General features: G+C 38.8%; 1 protein-coding gene across 1 annotated transcript in view; it reads right to left on the minus strand.

Annotated features, from left to right (window-relative positions):
* The window catches only part of GRIK2 (glutamate ionotropic receptor kainate type subunit 2), a 610,734-nt gene that overhangs the window by 351,093 nt on the left and 239,087 nt on the right, over positions 1–20,554 (minus strand). Inside the window, exons 4-6 of the mRNA XM_074988838.1 lie at positions 9,313–9,494; positions 4,977–5,030; positions 215–388 (exon numbers count right to left, since the gene is read on the minus strand). Of these exons, the coding sequence (XP_074844939.1) occupies positions 215–388; positions 4,977–5,030; positions 9,313–9,494 (410 nt within the window). The remainder of the gene's footprint in view (positions 1–214; positions 389–4,976; positions 5,031–9,312; positions 9,495–20,554) is intronic.

The raw sequence follows: 20,554 nt of genomic DNA on the forward strand, positions 1-20,554 counted from the left end.
CCTATATGTTATTTATTTGAGGTAAAATTTTGAGATTCTCCTGCACTAAGTCACATTTTTAGTCCATTAATTTGTGAATCCATCTATTGGCTAACCTATTGGCATTCATTAAGATGAGATTTGGTCCCATGACTTGAGAAAAATAGAGACTGAACTACAGGTTGCAATTCTAAGCATTAGACAGGCATGCACAAATTAGTCTATAAATTCTTACCGTCATAAATCCATCCAGCAAACCCGAATCAGGTTTAGGAGGTGCTTGCAATCGTTCCATGGACCACTTTTCAATGATGGAGGACACCTGGCTGTTCTCAGTGTTTAAGATTCTGAATCCAGTCATGTTAACCCCGCTATACCGGTAGGGTTCCACATCCAGTGCAAAAAGGTCCTGAAAGAGATGTTTGTCACATAAATGCTTTATACATGTCATTTCCTAATTCAGGCAATTAACCGCCTCCCTGAAGATAAACCCTGAAATTTATGTTCTACCAAGCGCTCTATATTCTATTCATAAGTTCAAGCTGAGGTCTATTTCCTTGTGACATATAATTTCTACTGATGCTAGTGGGAATTCGTTGTATGTAAACTATTACTACTACTAAAGCACATGACCCACAGCAAAAACCAAAACACATTAGGGAAAAAAATAAAAAATTAAATTTAAACCAAAAAACATGTAAATTAAACCCAGTTCCTGAAATTCTTAGTTATAAATACTCCACAATTCTTAATCAAACTTAAATATTTCTTTTTATCTTAACATTATTTCACCTTAATGAGCAACAGAAAACCTTGCAGAGAATTAATCTCCATTGTCTCAAATACAGAATAAATTTTTATACATCTTTCATACCTGTCTGTCAATTAATACAATATTTTCATGTTCTTCAGAGCACATAAATATCCTTAATTAATTTCACTGATTCATTTCTCTGACGTATTACAACTTTTTGAATAAAAGACAAAACAACCCTATCTGTAAGGAAGGAATAAAATTAGAAAAATAAATTAAAAATTTCAGGTGGAGCAAGTGATTTAAAAAAAAAAAAAGAAGAAGAAAGGTGCCCAGTTCCTTCACTGTCATCCTCCAGTGCAGATCTCAGCAGATCCAGAGGACTTCAGTAAGAAATGCTGTGGCTTAACTATGAAGTTCATGAAAAATATGACTTGTGTGACTCAGTAAGCAGAGCTTGAACCAGCAGTGAGTGTTTCAGTACTACATGGCAGGCTCCACCAACACAGTTCTTTTTTTCTGATTTCCTTATTAATGTGTTTATTGAAGTTATTTAGCAGTCCAGTACCATGTGACATTTTGATAAACACTCTATCCTTCATACATTTCAACCAACAATATTTGTCCTATTTTTTTTTTAAATTGCTCATTTGATATTCTAGTTTTCTGTGAAATAGTAAGGTTAGGGCTGATATTTATCAGAATTAATTTTACTTACCTAATAAAGAGAAAGCAGAGCTGGGAAAGCAGCATATAATAAATTGTTTATTTTTAACATTCAAACTGGAACCTTATCTTATAGATACTTTCCTTTCCAAATTCCAGTTAGGGCTTATGGCATTATTTTTTTCATATATAATATTTAGAATTTGTACAGTGCTTAATTTGTGGTAGGCCTTACCTGGGCTAAGCCTGAGGCTTGACAGTTCATAGCCCTAGAACCTCAGGGCTTGCTGCATCAGTTATCAATGTTAAAAAATTGCTTGAGGTTCAGCACCTAATTGCTTGTGTCCCAGTACTTTCTTCATTGCAAATTAAGCACTCAGTATGTAGAAATTCAGAATGTTTGTTTGATATCCATGTACACATTTCCATACTTGTGTCCTTATTCTAATGACTTTGTACATTTTAGCAGAACACCTAACAGCAGTGGGAAGCGTTACAGTAACACTGTACTCTTACAGAATTTCTTCCCTTTCAAATTTCACATTCTTTCAAACATCTGCACAAAATGCACCAACCTCATAACTAATTATTCAATCCAAACACATTCATGTTGACACAGAAGTATAATAAATATACATAATAGCTCAGTGTATTAATGAGCTAGTGCATTAGGCCCCTGAATCAATCAACAGAGAAAACAGTTCTGAAGACTGCTCTAAATGCTGTGATTGGAAAATTTATTTGACAGGACTTTCACTGTGTCAGGTAAGAAGCAATTAATAAATCAAACCAGCTGAGACTCTGTTGCAAGATATAGAGCTATACCGAAGCATCAAAATCTATCACTTGCTGGTGTATGCCAAATTATCCTTTGCTGTCACTGATTCAAGCTGGTCCTTAACTCATCTAAAGAAACTAGTGGTCCAAGAGGCAAATAGAATCATTTAATCAGAGCAAAATCCTGGATTTTAAAACGTAGTAAAAAGTCCATTCTAAAATATAAAGCAAAAAAATCCAAAGAGTGAAACAGAAAGCACAAGTCAGTCCTACCAGGAATTCTCAGTGACTAACCAAATCTAAATACAATATACAAAAGAAAAACTGAGATGTCTGTAATCATTTGGTCAGCTTGAGATCTATGACAAGATGAATTATTAATAGTGTGTAATTCCAGCATCTCTAATAGGGTTGATAACTCTGACAGAAGCTATTCCATTCTTCTCCCCAGCATGATATAACGTCATTTAAAAATACCTTTCCTGGATTGCTTTCAATAGCTACTGGGGGATTGAAGACGATTCCAAGATACTCCAGACCAATCCAGGGATATTGGCAACCCTATTCGCTGAATTCTACAAAGGCCTTCAATCTTCTAGAATTTACCTTTTTGAAGAAAAGTTATCATGGGGTAGCCGGGTTCATCTGTAGCTTCACATATAACAAGCAGTCCTGTGGCACCATAGGCTCTGTCTACACAGAAGTGTTATTTCAGAATAAACTATTCTGGAAGAGATTTTTCTGGAATAGTTAAATTTAAAATAGTGCATCTATATACAAAATGCATTTTGAAATGGCATTCAGCTATTTTGCAATAGAGCTTCCACAGTAACAGGGCACCCTGGATAGGGCTGGAGAGCCCCTATATATTGAAGTAGACCCTATTCCTATATGTACAGCCCCTACACCAAAATCTCTTTCAGAATATGGGCTATTCCTTATAGAATGAGGGTTACAGAAATTGAAATAAGCTGCCTGCTATTTTGAAATTATTTTGAAATAGCAGTTTAATATGTAGACTTTCACAAAATTATTTTGCAATAGCAGACGTTATTTCAAAATAACTTTGCTATGTAGACATACCCTTAGTGTCTATTAGGTCATGAGCTTTTGTGGATAAAATCCACTAATCTGAGGAAGCAGGTTTTACCCACAAAAGCTCATGATTTAATAAAATGGTTTGTCTTTAAGGTACCACAGGACTCTTTGTTATTTGAGAAAAGTTATAATTATGAATGATCTGTCCTTCTACTAATCTAATGAGATTAATCAATAAGGGCTTGTCTACACTTGCCCACAACTTCAAAGGGGGCATGGTAATCAGGGTGATGGCAGATTACTAATGAAGTACTGCAGTGAATACGCAGCGCTTCATTAGGCTAATTCTCCCCAGTGGCAACTTCAAAGTGTCAAACTTCGAAGTGCTGGCACACGTGTATCCACAGGCACTTCAAAGTGCGCACATTACTTTGAAGTGCCTTTACTCCTCCAAATTTTGAGCAGTAAAGGCATTTCAAAATAGCATGGGCACTTCGAACTGTCCATGGCTACATGGATGCTGGCACTTTGAAGTTTGACTCTCTGAAGTTGCCAAGGAGAAGAATAGCCTTATGAAGTGCGGCATATTAACTGCAGCATTTAATTAGTAATCTCCCATCACCCTGGTTAACATGCCCCCTTCGAAGTAGGGAACAAATGTAGACACAGCCTAAGAGTTATTTCATTAAGGGTCAGTACTCAGACTGTTGTCGTACTGCTGTTTTCATTGTTTTGCCACCTCTATACCATGACTCAGTGATGACTGCTCATTCTCCAAGTCGAGGCCTCATTTCAGTAAGATACTTCACCACATGCCTCTTTTTAAACACACTACATACACCTACTGGAGTGGCACCAACTGCATGTTTAAAATGAAGTACACTCAAGAACCTTAATGAACTGAAGACTCAATTTGCCATCTGAAGCCAAGATTAAAAAAATGCCAATAATCTGAATTTTCCTTCTCATTTCTCAGGGTGGAATTTTAAAACATATTTTTTCCCTGATTACTTCCTCAAATATTGCTCAGTAGAAATGCAAGAACACAAGGTTTGAGAGTAGAGCTGAGTGTACTTTGATTGTCACCCCCTCAATGTATATTTGTTTAGATTTAAAAGAATATTTAGATTCTCAGTTTTTCCCATTCTTGAGTTCTGCACTGGTTATTTACCATGAATGCTCCAATATTAATCAAAATTGATTTTTCTGTTGTTTGTTTAAATTTCCAGAGCTCACCATTCCTACTGATTTGGTATTTACAGAAATAAAAAGAAACAATGCCATATTATGTATTTAATTACCATAAAGAATTTTAAATTGTGGGTTGCAATTATTCACAATGAATTATTTAGGATTCATCTGTGGATTAACAGTTGTTTGCTGAAGAAATCACTAACTAACTTGGAATAATGAATCCATCTGAGAGTTATACAACTTGTTCATAATAAGTACTAAGGAAAAGCATGACAAGACTCAGAATAATTATTAATTGTTGCCTCATTATGTTATCAGCGCTACTAAAAAGTTAAAATCTGTAGTGCTACAAAATAATTTTATAGGATCTATCAGTTTCCAGTGTACTGTAATGAACATTAATTAAAACATCCTCATGAGTTTTCATTGGACTTAAAACTTGATGCAGAAAACATCCCATACTCATACACCCGTTCCTAAGAGACGTTTTTCACATTGTCAAGTAATGTAATTAAGATAGCTGAGGCTTTTATTCATTGCCATCGGCATGCTTTTATAAGCTACTTACCAAAGTGGTGAAGATATAATGATAGTATTCTGTCATCATTCCCATAGCTAAAGCCTAAAAAATAAACAAAAGATTAATATTTCTGAGGTCACATAATATATATTTTTAATCGCACCTGTACAGCAAATTAAACAGCAGAAGTGGAACACTATTGGGAAAAGACTATGAAGTAGGAATTATATTAAAATTAGGTCAAGCAAATCATTTCTTAATAGTTAGAACAGATTACTGACTATTAAATGAACTTATGAACTAGATCTCCTGATACAAAGATTATTATTAGAATGTTTAGAGCTGTAATTGTGAAAGAGGCTTATAGTTTTACACATTAAGGTAAGCATTAACTTGCCACACAGAATCAGAAGAATATTTTACTTCATTGTATTTATATTGTCACCACTAAATAAAAACCTAATGAGAAACACAAGTCTATTTTGATTAACAATATTACTCAATTAAAAACTAGTCCTAGCAAAATAAGCAGAATGACCAACAAATACCGTTTTGGGCACTTTTACTGTATTTTTAGCATGAATGGAGCACAGCAAACATTGGTACCATTATTCAAAAAGAACAGAAAACTAACAAGTATGTTTTCCTGACTTTCTAAAAGGACACCACCAAATAATTTCAGCTTAGTTGTAATTTTTTCAATTTTGTATGCATTTTGATGGCAAAATAAAGATAAGTACAGTTTTAATGAAGTGGGTTCCTGATGTTTTTCAGTAAGAAGGGTCCTTTCGAAAGCAGGGCTTCCTTTTGAAGGAACCCCATCCACACAGCTGTTTTGCATTTCAAAAGCAGCATTTTCAATGGGGCGAGTGGCCATCATTATTCAAATGGGGCACTGAATATTCATATCAGCACCTCATTTAGCATTTTTGATCTACTGCATTTACATGCCTCTTCCAAAAGGGAGGGGAAATATAGATGAAGCCTATATGAGATCCTAGTTTCTCCTGTGTATGCTTTGCTGCTGCTGATGTTACACGAGAAGGCAACACTCAACAAGACTGTAGTTATAGGAGGAGTGTGAGAGGAGGGAGGCAATCAGGAACCTACAAGTTTAAAGGATGATATAGGATCTTGGCAAATTCTGACATAACAGATGTCATTTTAAGAAAATTTTAGATAAGAAACATAAGCCAAAAAGTACTAAAAATTCAAGTTAAATTCTACTAAAATGCCAAAAGTCTCCGGATCGAAAAATACTCATTTCATTCTCATCAGACACACACTCACACAAATGCTGAAACTAAAACAGTTCCAACACTTGTATGTTTTGGTAATGGTTCATTTTTAACACAAAGCCAGGTTACCTGTTTTACTATATGTAATATAAAGCCATTAGATTGCCTTGCCCACATTCACGTCTTGCAAAATTACCAAATTCTTCACATTAAAAAAGACTGTCCTACACATTGTATTTGATATTTTGCCATGTTGTCTCTCTCGAAGTTTATTTTTTTATGTTCTTCTTCCTTCAATACTTCCTTTCTGTGTCGCAAAAGTCTCCCAAGTAAAGAAAGTTTGCATTGCTTTAAATTTGGTGAAAATAATTTGGAATGGGAATCATACATATGCTAAATCCTCTCCTATGACAAGTTAGTGAGATGTAAACCTTATGATTATATACAAAGTAGATTAATTTGTTTGTTTAGTTCCCCTCTTTCACATACCTGTTTTTGCTGATACAGGGTACTGTAAAATCCCAATTTGCTTTGCACATATCAGGTGCAAAATCAGTGAGTCAATCAACTTGATGAATTTATTGTTAAAAGTTATTGGCTTTGAACTAATATTAATACAGGTTGAACCTCTCTAGTCCCTCACTCTCTCACCTGGCAACATTCGTAATCTGGCATGATTTTAGTTAGCCAGACAACCACTTATCATGGGCATGGCCAAATTTACCATGTCCCAAAAAGTTTGTTTACAGCCACTAGTCCTGGCTGTCAGTGGTCTGTGCTGTTATTTACCAGTAATTTATTCCTAAATGTCTTTTTAAGAGCCCTGTAAACAGTGGAAGTGTTGGTAACGTACTAGACAATATTGACCTCCCATAGTCTGGAAAATTCTCTTGCCTGGCACTGGTCAGGTCCCAATGGTGCTGGATTAGCAAGGGTCAACCTGCACATATATTTTACTTATTTTTTAAGGTTTGTTAATAATTAAACCTAAATTTACCTAGACTGTTAATATGATAGTGGCGTACACACAGAAGAAAATAAGGGTGAAATTGTCTCTTTAAATAGTAGAACAAAGTTCCAGATTACGGAGAATAAAAAAAAAAGAAGTGCATTTGAATGAAGACAAGATTAAAAAAGATTTGTATGTGCATGTTTTCTCTAGCACTTAGCATAAATCCATTAAAATGCTGTACCACATTTCCCTAAAATATGAGATGGTTATAATTAGCTGATCACAAAAACATAGATGAATTTTAGATGTATTTTTATTTTCTCTCCAGATAAACACATGTATTTTGTATTAGAGGAGAGTGGGAAATGTTTTTCTTATCTCACAGGAGTTTTCAAGATTTTGTTTTTTTCAATTCCTAAATTGTGACAAGTCAAAATAATGAACATTTTCATGAACCAATAATCTGAAAATAATAGTAGGTCATGTCAAAAGAAGCATTTCATTATGGATAATTTCAAAATATTTAATTTCTATTTTGACTTTTTATGTTTTCATTGTGTGTGTGTGTGTGTGTGTGTGTGCGTGAGCTAAATATAATTTTGAAAAGTCAGTTTGAATAAAAAATCAAGATACCAGAAGATACTCCTAAACTGACCTTTATCACAAATTCTTAGGCTGTTTCAATGAAAGTGGCATGCTAATAAATGGCCCAAAACATGCTAATGAGGTGCAGATGCAAATTCCCCACACCTCACTAGCATAAGGAAGTCCAGACTCCAAACCAATGTGTAGAAGCACAGCCCCTGAAAATTTTCGGGAAGAAAGGGCCTCCAAAAGGAGGACTTCTTTCCAGAAGACCCCCAGGGGCCGTGCTTCTACAGGTTGTTTTGGAGTCTGGAAGACCGTCTTCCAGACTCCAAATCATGTGACCATATGCTAATGCTGTGTGGGGAATTTGCATCCACACCTCATTAGCATATTTTGGGCCATTTATTAGCATGCTACTTTTGGAGAAAGTGGAATGTGTAGAAATGGCCTTAGAGTTTTGACAAATTAGTATTTTTGTCACACAATATTTTGTTGTGAAATTCCTAACTAGTTCTATTTTTTATTATTGTTGGTGGTGTAAAAATAAATGTGCATTAAACCTGCCACTGAAAACTGTAAATTAATAATATAGAATTTTTCTTTTGTTTTAGATGTTCATTTCCAATCCCATTTTTTTTTTAATTCAAGCTCATTAATATGATGAAAATGTAGGCATTGGCTCATTTTCTTGCTAAGTGGTGAAACTTCACCACTGGTCACAGCTGAAAAGTGCCGCTGGGGGTTGAGAATACGCATTCAATAAAACAGTACAACAGCAATGGAGACAGTCAGAGATCACTACTGCGTTGTCAGTGCTACAATGCAACCTGAAAGTGCTGCATCACCTTAGACAGGGAAGGAGGACAGCTAGTATGCAGTGGTTTCTCAAATCAATGCAAGATTAAGTTTTCTATTACTGAAACACACCACTAAAATCCCATTTCATAATGAAATATATAAAAATTAAAAAGTCTACATTAAAATTGCTCATTATGCAAAATAAGACTAAACAATTTACTTTTCTGTTCAGAGTGCCTGTGTACAAGTTAGAACCAACAAGGCATTCATCATAAGGCAGTATAAATAATTTTCCCAGGTAACATTTGCCAATGTAGACTTTTAAACAAACTCCAACTCAAACCCAACAAAATAAATTTAAAAGTGTCTTTCATATTAATCTCATATAACATGAGCTTAGAAAAACTTAGCAGGTCAAAAGCAATGGCCTCAAGTTTTCAGTGGAGAGGTATAGGTTAGATATTAGGAAAGCCTATTTTACTAAGAGTGTGGTGAGGGCACTGTAGGTGGGCCGCCTAGGGATTTGGTGGAATCTCCATCCTTCGAGGTTTTTAAGGCCCAGATTGACAAAGACCTGGCTGGTGTGATCTAGTTGGAATTGGTTCTGCTTCAAGCAGAGAGTTGAACCAGATGACCTCCTGAAGTGTCTTCCAAACCTAATCTTCTATGATTCCATTATTTTCCCAATAGAAACATCTCAGTAAAATTGACACACAATCCCCTGGTTTATTAAAAGGAGGTCAGGGTAGTATTCTGGTTATAATGTCAGGAAAGTATAGCAGGCCATCTGAAGCGACACAATGATTACCTGTTTTAAAATGCCTGCCGCCATTTCATGACTGCAATCAAAGATCACATGGAACTCTTTGCCTCTTTTCATCTCCTTCAGTAAAGGTTTAGCATCCTTTGTGTCAGCTGGTAACTGACGTATTTTTAGTCTCAGGTTGTACCGCGATGGAGCCTTAATAAGCTCTTGTAATCGAATAAGACCTTAAAGAAAGTATGAGGGAAAAAGGAAAGGAAATTTATTAAAACAAAAATGAAGTGACCTTGCAAGATAAAATAGCTTATTATTACAAAATATTTATAATATGCTGATTTTTCTTTCCCTTCTTTTGAGTACAATGCAGTATGTATAAATTTGTGCTTAAAAGAAATGCTTGGGTTCCCATTGCTTTATTGTCACAATTCTATTTTCTTCATTAAAATTAATAGACAGTAAGCAGCCTGAATTAGGATTACCTTCAGGGAGGCAGACAAATCTTCCTTTTGCTTTATCATGAACCTATGATGTTTCTCTCCAAAGAATGTAATTATTCTAATTCAATTAAAGAAATATCCCAGACTAATAGTTTGTAATCAGACTACTCAGTCTCATGATTAATCTATCACGTTTGTATACACAGTTGCAGTTCATTACAGCACCATGGAACATTTTCATATAATTCACACCAGGTCACTGATAGATTTAATTTTTCTTTTTGAAATTATACCATTAACAAGCAGCTTCAAAAGCACAGCAGAAAGGCGTGTAGAATAATCAGTACATTCATGGCACTTCATTCCTCTTTAACACACTGCAAAGCATTTTGAATTACTTATTTTCTCCCCTGTGGAGTTACAGACATGGACATTTCTCAGAAATCTTTTAGTTTGAATCAGTGTGACAGTGCATAGTCAGTTTACAGATCAGTTGTCTGTGACCAATACTAAATCTTATGTTGTTTAACGCTACTGAAAATGACAGAATAAAAGCAGCCCTTCCCTAAAGTAACAGTTCATTTCAGTGTTAGTAGGAAAGCTATATTCTTAGGGGTAAACTTTCTCCCTAGCATGTGGAAAATTGGGTGTGCATAACTCACTAATGGTAATAGCTGTTTTATGGTATCACTACCACACATGGCAATCTGGGACCACTTGTCCACCTACAAAAAGTTACATCTATACTACAGCTATCTTTCGAAAAAGGTTCCTCCAAAAGAGATCTTCCAGAAGATCTTCTTTTGAAAGAGCACGTCCACACAAGCCGTTTCTACACAGTCCACTTCCTTTGGAAGTGGCATGCTAATACATGGAGTGAAAGATGCTAATGAGGTGCAGATGCAAATTCCCCATGCCTCATTAGCATTAACATCACATGATTTGGAGTCTGGAAGAACGGAGTTCGGGAAGAAGGGGACTCTGGAAGAAGGACTTCCTTCCAGAAGCCCTCCCAGGGCCCACACTTCTACACATCCTTTTGGAGTCCAGAAAAACGGTCTTCTGGAGTCCAAATCACGTGATGTTATGCTAATGAGTCATGGAGAATTTGCATCCATGCCTCATTAGCATCTTTCGCACCATGTATTAGCATGCCACTTCTGAAGGAAGTGGGCTGTTTAGAAATGGCCACACTGAAAAGTAGATCAAAAGATCAATCCACTCTTTTCCACTCTTTTGATGGAGAGCATCCACACGGCCCTTGCTTTTTGAAATAACGGGCCAGGGATTGAAAAATTCGGTGCCATGAGGACTGCTCTTTTGAAAAAAGGGCCTGTGGAGCATCTACATATGCTGTTCCTGATCCAAGAGCAGAAGATGGCTTTTGTATGAAAAACTACAATCTTTCAATTTCTGAGCGAAAGAGTACATTTTGTGTGTAAATGCTCCATGTGTTCTGTCGAAAAAGGGCCAGATTTTCTGAAAAAAACTTGCTAATGTACACACAACCATAGTGAATAGAAGTTCTGCTTTTGTCTTCAAATGAAGAAAGATCTGGTCCTAAAAGGTATCTCCAGTGCCTAAAATTACCTACTTCCATTCAATATTAGTGAAGAAGATTTTTATTATTATTCATGAAAATATCTTAGCTGCCATGCATTGTCATCATTTGTCACTTTACACAATTTGAAAAGGTGAAAATTTATCTTTAAATCTATATAGATGCAATGCAATAGCAGAAACTGTCTTACATTAGTGTTCCTCTGGAACACTTTACAAAAATGTCTTTTATCTGTAAGTTAGGGTGTTTTTTACTTTTGTGTCACTAAGTAATTTATAAGGTAAATGGAACTGTACAAAACACTTCATAACATGTAAGGCATGGCAAAAAATGAACAGAACATGCTATTCCCTCAAAAAGCCTAGCCCAAACTAAAGAGGCACAAATAGTGACAACAAAGAACAGTACAGTGTAAATCAAATAGAACAATCCATAATTATTATCCAGAGAATGCATCGTGCAGGTAAACGTCAGACAACCAAGTATTAGGGCTGGAGGCAAAAATACCATGTACTTTAGTCTTCTTTGCTTCTAAACCACAATGATTTTATTTTAAAAACTGAAAAAAATGTAATTTAGCATGAATAAGAATTATATTTTGTGTAAACATAGGCCTAAGTTAAATCTTTGACAGAGGTCTTAAAACATATCTCTTTTCACTGTACTTGTTTGCTGTGATTTTTAAATATATGTAAATAGTACATAGACCTCTGTTTTTTGTCCTTCATCTTAAATAAAAATTGTCCTCCCATAGGTACCCATACAAGAGGTAGGTGTTTCCATGCAAATATTATCATCTCCGTGCAGGAGATGGAACCAGTTATCGCTGTGGCACCATTTTTAGCCCTTTTTTCAGACCTTGTAGAGCAGTGGTCACAAAGCATGACCTACTGGTAGATCCTGGAGCTTCTGAAAGGTGATCCTGACTGCTTCAGCTGTGATGCTATCTAGTGCTGGCACTTCAGCTGCTCCTCCCCACATTGCCGTGCTGCTCCTGCCTTCTACCTAAGGTTTTGTCTACACCATGAAATGAAATCAAATTTAATTCAATTAGCTCAAATTTACCACATGACTGTCTTCACTGTACAGACCATTAGCTCAATTTTGGGTGCACTAATCTCAAGATTACAAAGTCACAGTTATCTGATGGGTGTAGTGTTAAGCTCGAATTCAGAAGTTCGATTAAAGGGCAGTGTGGAAATGCCACATTTTAAAAGTGAATTTATTATCCTCGAAAGATGTCCCATATGTAACCCACAATACCCCTCTAACTGCTATGCTCTGGCTGCAGCTCTCCAGTAAGAGGAGGAGCCTGAATTTCCAAGCGGGAGCAGCGAGCCTTGAGCAGTGGACTCATGTTAATTTGACAGCCTGAGAAATGGCTTCTTTCTTTTTATGGTGTGAGTGTATTTACCCATTCAAATAGGTCCTGCAGGGAGTTTGTGGCTCTGTCTGTATACTTGCTATTTTTTTCTGTGCTGCCTGGTGTCAGCCCAGCTCCACCATACCACGTGTCAACAAGGCTGTGCGGGGGTCATGCTTGCATAACACGCAGAAAAACTTCTCAGAGATTTACATTTGTGTGTGAACCCCCTTCCCTCTCCCACAGGCACTACACAGTCTGGGTCTTTCCCACTCTCAGCCCCATCACATGCATAGCTCTCAACCCAACCCAATAAAAGTATGTGCCAGCCATTCGGAGCTGACAATGCTGTGAGTCGTGTGGGAAAGAGAGGACTTTGCTGCTGCTGTGTGTAACTCTCCCCCGTGATTAAGATACTGGGGGCTTTGCTACCACTGTGGGGAAGTCTCCCCTAGAGGTTAACATACTGGGGGCTTTGCTGCAGCCATGGGGAAGAAACAGCTCAGCTGGTCATCCACTGGCCCCTTCCCCCTTGGACCATACCTGGGCTTGCTTCTGCCACCGGGGACAAGTCTCCCCTGGTGGCTAAGGGCCTTGCTGCTAACGGGGGAGGACGATTTAAACTGGTCATCTAGTGACACCTCCTGCTTGGCCCATACCTGGGCTTGCTGCTGCCACTGGGGGAAACCAAAAATTCTTTCTTCCTACATTCTTCTCTATGTAAGAAACATTCTGGGCCCCTGCATTATTTTCAGGGATCACATTTCGGCAATGGTAGGAGGTGGGATGGATGGCCAGTTGAGAATACAGTCGCTCCACCTCACCCCTGTTGACAATATAATAAAGGGGAAAACCAAAAATTCTCCTTCTTTCTTTCTGCATTCTTCTCAATGTAGGAAGCATTCCATGCCCCTGCATTATTTTCAGAGATAACATTTCAGCAATGATGGGAGGTAGAATACTCAGTGGATGGCCAGTTGAGAACACAGTCGTTGTATGGAAGCCTTATAGTGCACTGGAAAGCCAAAAACCCTTTCCATTAACAACACAATATATGGGGAAACCAAAAATTCTTTGTTCCTACATTGTCCTCAATGTAACAAGAAACATTCTGGGCCCCTGCATTATTTTCAGGTATCGCATTTCGGCAATGAGAGGTGGGATGTACTGCCAGTTAAGAATACAGTCGCTGCACCCATGTTGGCAATGTAATGTGTGGGGAAACCAAAAATTTCTTCTTCTAATTTTGAGTGTCTTCTGCATTATTTCCAGGGATCAATATATTTCCAGGGATTGGGAGGGGAATGACAAAAATGCAATGGTGGAAGATGATGTCAAGACCAGTGAGCATACCCAGAATGCTACAGGGATGAGGGAACTGTGGGATAGCTTCCCACAATGCACCACAGCAAACAGTTAATGTTAGCCAATGTGTGTGTGGCAGCACTGAGTCAACTTTGTGGGGAGCATGGAGTGAAGTGAGGATGGTAAATATCAAACTTATAAATTCCAGAATTAGAAAATAGATATAAACAAATTTGAATTATCTCGTACAGTAGACGCAGCCACAGGTCTGCTATGAAGCTATCTAGTGCTGGCACTTTAGCTGCTCCTCCCCACATTGCTGTCCTGCTCCTGCCTTCTACATAAGAGATGTCCTTATCGCTGTGCAGGGAGGGTAAGGGAAAGGACGAGAGTGCTGATGTCAGTGTTCTCCTCCCTCTACCCCCGTGCCCCATTTCCACAGACAGGGGAACAGGACAAGGCTCAGGATAGAGGGTGCATGCTGGCAGCTTCTTCTGTCTGAATGTGCTCAGCATACTTAAAAGGGTAATACAAGTCTCTGTCACTCTCATACACTGTGGGTGTGTGTCTTGGTCACTTGCACAAACACACTACCTTTCACGCTCACCGTCTAACCCAACATACTTGCTCTTGTCACTTTTCACTTTTTTCAACATGTACAGTTTTAGGTTTTAGACTGATCTGTGCATTTCATATTTTTTATTTCTCTCTTCTGCTTAAATTTAATTCTATGAGTAGTGAGTTCTAAAATGCCTAACTTCTTACGGCTGCCCTGTGGCAATTTTTAAAAAATATGTATTTCTGGAAGATTTACCTGTCATTGCCGAGGTCTGGGGTCCGCCGGGGTGGGGTGGGAGGAGAACAACATGACCCATTTGACAGCTTTTGTGGACTGGTAGCCCAGAATGGGATAGGGTGCACGGCACAGATTCTAGCTTCTCCCTGGGGCAGGAATGGGGATGGGGAAGGGCGTACAGGTTCCTGCACTCAAAGCAGGAGATCAGCTACTAACAGCCTGGAAGCACAGCAGGATTAAGGCAGAATTCCTTCCTGGAAGCAGCTGGCTTGTCCATGTGGCTCCTGGGGGGCGGGGGCAGGACAGGGGTTCTCCACAAACTGTCTCGCCTGCAAATGCTGCCCACCTACTCCCATTGGTCAGCAAGGAGGAAGCAAGACAAGTGGGAGGTGAAGGGGTGGTGCCTGTGATGGGGGGCAGTACATGAAGCTACTTGCCCCTTTTGCTTCCTACGAGCTGCTGCTGGACATGCCAGCTGCTTTTGAAAATAGTGCAGGAGCACGGTGGGATTGAGTTTCACTGCCCCGCCACCCGGGAACTGCCGAAAGTAAGTGGTGTTCAACCAGAGCCCACATCCTAAATCCTTGCCCCAATCCTGAAATCCCTCCTCCGTCACTAACCTCTGTGTTAGCACTGAGACCCTCCTGCTGCCAAACATTCTCTGAGAGTCTCCAATTTGAACCCACTCCTGCACCTCAATCCCTGCCCCAGCCTGGTGAGTGAGGATAAAGAAGGGAAGGGGTATGGAGAACAGGGCTGGGCCTTAGAGAAGGGGTGGGAAAGAAGGTGGTCAAGGATATTGGGTTTGAGGTACAACCTGGATTGCACTTCAAGTTAGGAAGTGCTCTTGTGCTTAACAATGTTCCTCTGCAGAGAAATCTACATGGGAGCAAAATGTGCACTGGAGTATGGTGCAGCTCATAGCTCATGAGTAAGGCCACAGCATTCTCCTGACACCACTTCATAGATTTCATGGAATAGGAAATACTGCCTAGTGCTGCTGCTGCCATCTCCGTTAAGCATCTCTGTGCTGCGGTGGGGGAGGGAAACATCTACTGGAAAGCCAACTGCAACAAGTGCTTTGGGAGCATGGCATCACTGATGCCACAATTACAGACTGCAGGTTGCAAGATGCTTCCAAGACTCCAAATCCAACACAGGACCACAAGGATTGTACAAAAATACACCTTGTTCAAAAGGGACTCCAATACAAAAGACTACACCCTGAATTAGCATGGAGCCTGAAAAACCCTGTCCTGATTTGTTGTGATCTCAGAACATTGGAATCGAAGCAGTTGGTGGAGCAGCATGAGGAAAGTGCAGCATAAAAAGTTGCAGTTCACACTTGTTCTATGGCTAAATATATGACTTATATAGCATTTTCATAGCTGCCAGCAGAGCATGTGTAATAAATACTATTCTAGCCTTAACCATTTTTAAAGTAAAAAAAAAAAGCCATTACACAAACAAACAAATTCCAGAAATTTTCAAGTTAATGCTGTTTATCAGTGGTACAAAGTTAAGAAAGGAAAAACCCAGGTTTACTTTTTCATTTGATAGTTTTTGCTGGTTTGCTTCTGTTGGACGCTAATCTTAGCTTTCAAGGGCTGAAGGAATCATTGTGATCATCTACTCTGACCTTGTGTATAACATGGGCCAGAGAACTTTCCCAAAATATTCTTCTTCATATAACATTGCTCCAGTGGGTGCTATTAATCAGCCTTTAAGTTCCACCCCAGAACAGACTATAGTCCAGCAGTTCAGGAAAAGAGGGGGAAAGTTGTTATAAATATGCAAAATATTGTATTAGAAGATATTCCAGGGGAAGATAACAATTAGCCTACTCAGAAATGGCAAAACATTAACAGCTATTCCTAAATTCAGAATGTAATTTTTTATTGTCTCCTGGATAAGCACCATCAGTTGTGTTTTAAGTTCAGCCAAATTATGTAGGCCACAAAACCTGTCCCAGAGTACTAAATGGTTCACTTTGGGAGTCCACTGGGCCATAAGCGACAATAAATATTTGTTCATCCTTGCTCATCCTTATAAAATAAATCCATTCTGGCACTAATTCAACAGCTTTCAGCTTGTAAGGTTCCCTGGGGAATGACTTTGAAGAGTAAAAATCTTTTACTAGCAGGAGCTGCTATCTCTTGCTTAGGATTTCAAGGATTCCTCACTGTAGAAGAAAGAAAAGTACAGGGAATTGAAGCTAAATCTGTGGGAGTAACTCTCACTACTGTTACCAAACAGCTCCTACTACAAAGAAATGTTTCACAAAAGAACAATAACAGTACTTAGTATCAGTTTGCTTGTTGTTTTTATTTCTACAATAAAAGCCCAGACTTGAAAGCTGATGAGCAATATCAACTCTCATTAAGATTTTAATGAGAATTCAGATAGTTCATTTCTCAGGTTTAGGTCAAAGGTAGAAGAAATAAAACATGGGCTCATAAAAGGGAACACAAAACTCATTCTGGGCACATTGTGCCTGGGAATTTCATTGGCATGATTAAACAGACAGCAGAAAAAACATTTTTAATCTAACAAACTGCTAGGCTACAATGAGGTCCAAATTGTGTGTGCTGCAACATTTAGGATAAGCTGTACAAAGGATGGAGGTCTGCCTATAAAGGAGGAGAAACTTGCATTATCTAATAAGAAGGAACAAAATTTGCCCACGAGAGTAGACAATCATTGGAACTATTTACTAAGGGTCATGGTAGATTTTCCATCAGAGACATTTTTTAAAAGAAATGCACTATGAATTATTTGGGAGAAGTTCTATAGCCTGAGTTTCAAAAGTATAAGAATGTGAGGAAACGGAGCATATTGTGGGCTGCTAATGAGGTGGTATTTAAGATATTCAAGTATGTTTGTAATCAAACAAAACACCTACTTAAAATTACATTCAGGAATGCAACAAGAAGTCCTGTGGAACCTTATAGACTAACAGATAGTTTGGAGCATAAGGTTTCATGGGCAAAGACCCGCTTCATCAGATGCATCTGATGAAGCAGGTCTTTGACACGAAAGCTTATGCTCCAAACTATCTGTTAATCTATAAGGTGCCACAGGACTTCTTGTTGTTCTCGGAGATACAGACTAACATGGCTACATGATTCAGGAATGCAGGTTCCCTGGTGGTATTCAGCAATGCATAGTATATCTTCATGAGAGAAGAGAAGACTTATGGGTGACTTAATAGCAGCCTTCAGCTTCCTGAAAGAGAGCTCTTAAGAGGATGGTGAGAAACTGTTCTCAGTGGTGTCAGATAGCAGAACAAAGAGTAGTGGTCTGAAGTTAAAGAGGGCGAGATGTAGGCTAGATAGTAGGAAAAACTACTTCATAAGGTGGGTGGTGAAGCATTGGAATGCGTTGCCTAGAGAGGTGGTGGATTCTCCATCCTCCAAGGTTTGTAAGTCTTGACTGGTCATGGTCCTTGCTGGGATGACTTAGTCGGGGTTGATCCTGCTTGAAGCAGAGGACTGGACTAGATGACCTCCTGAGGTCCCTTCCAGCCTTATGATTCTATGATTCGATGAGCCTAAGAGAGGAGGCTGGCCTGAGATTTGATTAAGTAGGGCTCTTCTTTCAGTTTCTATTTTATTTTTTCCAAGAAATGCAGTGCTGTAACTAGCTAATTTTTCTCCTGAGGCAAGAATATAAAATTGTGCCCCTCTGCCTCCCCATGACTTAAACCCATAGAGGTTGGAGGTGCTGGGGGTCACACTTAGAGGTTAGGGTAGAGGTGTCACACACACACACACTTGGAGGCTGTGGTGCAGGTGTCATGTACACACACTTAGAGGCGAGGGGTGGTGGCTCACACTTGCAGGTTGTGAGGTGGAGTAACACAGGGATGGGAGGTCACATATGGAGGCTGAGGGGGCCATTAAACCAATTAAATTGAGTTCCATCAGCATGGCAGGCAAGGTGAGGAGGGACCAAAGGAGTCAGCTGGGAGGTGGCAACATCTCGAGCTGCAAATGGCTCTTTAAGAGGCACATGAGGCTTGGACAGAACTGCCCAGCTGGCTTTTAAAAATGGTGCCACTGGGAGAACTGTCTCCCCTGCCAGCTGTGGCACCTGAGGTAAGTGCCTCAGTAGCCTCATCCTTGTTATGGTGCTGCAGGATTGTATCAGAATTTATTACCACAAAACTAGCAACAGGTGAAAATCAGTACAAAAACCACCATTAACTTGTGTGTGTGTGTGTGTGTGTGTGTGTGTGTGTGAAACATCAAGGATTCTTTTGGGGAATGATAGATTAAAGCTTTGAATTGTCTTCTTTAGTGTGGTTTGCTGAAGAACAAAACAGAATTCAAAACACAATGCCATCTCAACAATGTATCCCCAAATAAAACTTTTCATTTGAATAAATGATATACTATTTTAGTCTTAGAACTATTAGCCCCTATTGATATGTAATAATTGGGCCACATCATCTGCAGAGCATACACTCATTTCAACATTTTCCTATATGTGCTTTTTTTAAAACTTTTGAATACTTCCCTGTTTTCTGAAAAGTATTCTGTTACAGATTTTCATTTTCTTCCCATTTTAGTGTGTCAGACATTTAAGCTGTTATCTGCTAATAGCTTGAAATGTGTATGTGATGGGCATGAGATTCACCAGGACATTCAGATGAACATACACATCAGAGCTGGTGTTCATTCCTGTTTTTGTGTGTATCTTCTGATCTTATATATAGCCTTATTCCAATAGGCAGCTTTGCGTATACAGACTAATGTGTTATTGTAATATTTACATAGAGAGAGAGAGAGAGAGAGAGAGAGATCATACAACATATTGTATTTTCCTAATAAAACATATACAGTTGAATGATACAAAAGTAGAGTGAAAATCAGAAAAAAATGTAATACTTTTTGTAAAGCCTAGGAACTTTCAGTAAAAATCAGTTTAAACTAAAAGCAAAGGCGCTATTGTTTAAACCATTGGGCTGTAACTCAGGAAATCTAGATTCAAATCTGGGTTCTATCAGAGACTTCTTCCATGATGTTCTGCATGTCATTAATCTTTCTATGCCTTCTTTCCACACAAGTTAATGCCACTGTCAATCCCCCTTTGTGTTCCTTTTGTTTCAACACAGCCATAGGGAATTACAGTGCAGTATGACAAGCTGGTGCATTTTCCTTAAATGTTTAAAGGCTGAATTGTATTATTCATGCCAAGTCAAACTACGTATCTGCATTGCTTTCTTGTGTAAGGAATGTGTCAGTGGGGGATCAATAGTTCTGAAGTATTTGGGGAATGCGTCCTTTAGAGATCATTTGCATGAAAATGCAAAGGTATGCACATGTAATACCTGGTAAACAAAGCCTGATGGGTAGCAGGTGAAGCAGTCATCACTGCTGTATAAGATACAGAATGCATAGGGCTCCCTCCATCTAAGCATTGTGATGTTGAAGTGGGGAGGGACAGCGGTTGAACCAGTTGGCGGGGAGTCTTTTGGCCATACAGCTCTAAGACTAGTTTGACTAGGTCTCCCCCCAGCTGTTCAAAGATAGATCTAAAGCTGGGTCTACAGTTATTCTGTGGCAATGTCTACACTTGCCCCCAGCTTCAAAATGGAGATGGTAATCAGGGCCATGGGACATTACTAATGAAGTGCTGTGGTAAATATGCAGCACTTCATTTGGCTAATTTTCCCCCATGGCAACTTCGAAGCTTCAAACTGCGAACTGCTGGCATGTGTGTAGACATAGGCATTTTGAAGTGTCCATGCTACTTTGAAGTCCCTTTACTTCTCCTAAAACCAAACAGGAATAAGGGGCTTTTTAAGGCTGGGGACTCCTTTT

Source organism: Carettochelys insculpta, chromosome 3, assembly GCF_033958435.1.
Source record: "Carettochelys insculpta isolate YL-2023 chromosome 3, ASM3395843v1, whole genome shotgun sequence".
Lineage (NCBI taxonomy): Eukaryota > Metazoa > Chordata > Testudines > Carettochelyidae > Carettochelys > Carettochelys insculpta.